The sequence below is a fragment of the Gigantopelta aegis genome, chromosome 9 (genome assembly GCF_016097555.1).
Source record: "Gigantopelta aegis isolate Gae_Host chromosome 9, Gae_host_genome, whole genome shotgun sequence".
Lineage (NCBI taxonomy): Eukaryota > Metazoa > Mollusca > Gastropoda > Neomphalida > Peltospiridae > Gigantopelta > Gigantopelta aegis.
The window spans coordinates 42,762,781-42,766,231 of record NC_054707.1 but is presented as its reverse complement, the minus strand read 5'-3'; the positions used below and the strand labels follow the sequence as shown (position 1 = coordinate 42,766,231).

Below are 3,451 nucleotides of genomic sequence, written 5' to 3'. Positions count from 1 at the left end.
AAAATTGACTAGCCATGGGATCAGTAGTAATATAAGAAATTTACTATTGCGGCGATTAAAAATCCACTAGCCCTCTTTTAAGTAAATAAAATGTTACTAATTAATAGAAATAATCTGATGTCACCTAAAGAGGGAGATGGTGCTTAAAAACATTAAGATTGTGTGTGTGTGTGTGTGTGTGTGTGTGTGTGTGAGAGAGGGGGGGGGGGGGTTTACAGGATATTCATATTTACAAAATAAGACTAAAATGCAGCATTTGACAACTTTTGTTTTCACTAGCCTTTGGGCATGATAATATTAGTTATTTACTAGCCCAACACTGAATATCACTAGCCATGGGAATGGGGCAACCATAATCTAGAAGCCCTGCATACACATACATGTACATACTGTACACTTGTTTTCTTTTATTATATAATTATATATTCTGATACAAAGGAGTTGGGGAGGGGTCAAAATCTCTATTATCTACATTATTTTTTATTTTTCATAATTCTGGACAAAATATTAATTTTAAGTTTCAAAAGATGAAAGAAATAAAAAGTACCTTTTGTCAGATATATTATATCAAAAAATTACCGTTGGATATGTTTTTTTACTGTGTACGAAGCCAAAACAAGGGTGCGAAAACAAGGGTGCGAATGACCGTTTCGTTCGTGCATCGGTTATGCCATTTTATTTGGCATAACCGATTTACCGTTCGTGTAAATTTTACTGAATGATTAGCCCCGCCACAGGTATCCCCAAACAACAACGTCAGATATATCATAGTAACGTTATGTAATAAAGAGTACTCTTTATATTTTAACTATTATCTATAGCATTTGTATTATGGGTTCCTGTTAGGGGATACCTGTGGTCCCGGTAACGTACCAACATATTTTTATCGCGAGTACAAACATTAGACTTGTTCCCGACGCAGTGCTTTTTCGTAGCGCATAACGTAACCAGTCAAGTTTGTATAAATATCTTGCGAAGTAGGTGCATTCTCATTGGTTGTCAGAAGGCGTTATAGCCGAATTTAACCAATCGAACATGGCGATATTTTGATGGTCATTACAATCTCGAACTGGATCAGCAATCAGGGTAAACCAGAGTCACAGTGACCCTATTATTAACTGTAATTCCTTCTTCTTCTTCTGCGATCCAGGCCATGTTAGATGGGTAGTCCGGTATTGTGGACGAAGTCCGCAGTCAGCCTTAGCGACGTCGCCGGTCCCCACAGCTTCTCCCTTGGGTCCATTGCACTTAGATACGATAACGTAGCGCTGACATCGACACGTAACCGAGACGTAGGCGAAAGTTTCCGTTACAATACCGTAACTACACTGCACTGGGCCACGTTTGCTGTCGCAGAGTGTCGAAGGTGGGATAGGATTGGAGAATGTGGGGTGGTGTCTGGACCAGTGCCACATGGGCACTCGTCCGTGTGAGAGATTTTCAGCCTGAAGAGATGCGAGAGGAGCTGACAATGTCCTGTTCTCAGCCTAAAGATGGTGACCTGTTGTGACCTGTTCAGCTGGTAGATGCCATTCCCTTCAGGCCCTATCTACTGTAATTCCGAATCGGATAGTGACAGTGACGACAACGACAGTGTCAGTGATATGACAGTATCTGTAATGTCTGTAGATGACGTGTCATGTCCGCTAGTGTTAAAGATGTCCTTGACACAGAGCTGCTTTCGCTTTCTCGTTTTGTGTTGTTTCCTCCATGTGCGAGACAGTCCATATATATATAAACGTCACATCCTTTCCCCAATATTTTTAAAACATCCTTAATTAGAATAATCAAACAAAACTGTTAGCTGACGATGAATTGTGTCTGAAACGTAACTATTAAATGAAACTATCTAATGAACGAATGAAGTCTGAATAAATATATACATACGTTTCTACAAATCCAGTCGCTTTGGTGGGCAAATAGAACGGCCAGACCTTGTACAGAGAGTCTCATCAGGTTTTTTCTTCTATCGGAAGAGTAGATGGAGAAGGCATTACTTCGGTCCGATTCGACTTCAGTGGCGAGGATTCATGGGAATTTGTGTAATTGTTGGGCCCGGTTTCAAGAGGCTCATATGCCATGTTTTCTTCTGCCCATAAAGGCACTTTGTTTGCCTCTGCAGTTGAACTGTGTAGATGTTTTCTGTTACGTCGAAATATCTGGTTTCCTGATTGTAATATGTACGATCTTGGCAGGGAATGGCACTTCAGTACCACAGCTGCATGCCATTCTTTTGAACTCGGTAGTGGAGCCATGCGTACCTGGTCTCCTGGTTGGAATGGAGCATGATTTGTAATATTTGGTTTGTCATGATAGTATTTCTGTCTCTCCTTTTCAAGGTTAAAACGCTGTTTGATGACTTCTTGATTGTAAGATGAAGGAGTCAAAAGGCCTCGGGATGATGGTAGTTTATTTCTAGGGCGACGTCCCATCAGAAGCTGTTCCGGAGAAAGATTGATTCCTTCTAATGGAGTTGTTCGGTAGTCGAGAAGTGCAGGATATTGGTCGGTGTTCTTTCTCCACAGTTTCTTTACCGTTTGAATGGCACGTTCTGCTTCCCCATTGGAACTTTGGAAGTGTGGACTTGATGTGTTGTGATTGATGCCATAGTCTTTACAAAACTGCTGGAACTGTTTGCTTGTGAACTGTGGTCCGCAATCACTCCATAGTTTTTCAGATATTCTATGACGACAAAACTGACTTTTTAGTTTTTCAATAACATGTTCACTAGTGAGATTTCTAAGTTCATCCACCACAATATATTTGGAAAAATAATCAACCGTAATGAGATGGTTCTTTCCCTCGAAGTCAAAAATATCTGTTGAGACTTCTGCAAATGGATAGTTGGGTACTGAAGTAGGCATGAGAGGTTCTGCTGAATTCTTTCTTGGGAATTCTGCACATTTAGTGCAGTTCTTGACTGTATCTTCTATCTCTGCATTCATTGATGGCCAATACATTACTTCTCTTCCTCGTTGTTTACATTTTACGATTCCAAGGTGAGACTCGTGAATGATTTTTAGCATGTATTTTTGTAGACTCGGAAGTATAACAATTCGCATGCCTTTGTATATGATTCCATCAGATACTGTTAGTTCAGCATGCGAGTCCCAATAAGGTCGGAGAGTTGTTGGTAGGTCAGATCTTAAATCTGGTCATCCATCTAGAATAACTCTTTGTAGATGATTCAACTCTTGTTGTTTTTTCTCTTTGATTTCTTCATATTTATCTTATATTTATCTTTTGTAACAGAAATGAAATCCAGAGTGCTGACTGATTCTAGATATGGAATGTCTGGTGTTTGATCAGATAGATGTGCTCGTGACAGAGTATCTGGGAGATTCATGAGTGTGCCTTTTTTGTAGATAACATGAAGATCATACCACTGAAGGTTTAGCAGCATTCTTTGTAGTCGCATCAGAGCTGAGTGAAGAGTTTTTTTTAAAGATTT

The 3,451-nt window shown here is 39.9% G+C and overlaps 1 protein-coding gene across 1 annotated transcript; it reads right to left on the bottom strand.

Annotated features, from left to right (window-relative positions):
• Positions 1–1,097: 1,097 nt before the first annotated feature.
• On the bottom strand, positions 1,098–2,945 carry LOC121381586 (uncharacterized protein K02A2.6-like). The gene is made up of 2 exons (XM_041510920.1): positions 1,998–2,945; positions 1,098–1,445 (listed from the first exon to the last, which is right to left on the bottom strand). The coding sequence occupies exons 1-2, from the start codon at positions 2,943–2,945 to the stop codon at positions 1,098–1,100; spliced, it is 1,296 nt and encodes a 431-aa protein (XP_041366854.1).
• Between the last annotated feature and the right edge of the window lie 506 nt (positions 2,946–3,451).

Bases quoted from the DNA above. Each gene is read 5' to 3' on its own strand.
- LOC121381586 (XM_041510920.1), bottom strand. From the start codon at position 2,945: ATGAATGCAGAGATAGAAGATACAGTCAAGAACTGCACTAAATGTGCA. The intron at 1,446-1,997 runs GTAATGCCTTCT...GCATCTCTTCAG, and splicing joins TGAAGTCGAATCGGACCGAA to GCTGAAAATCTCTCACACGG.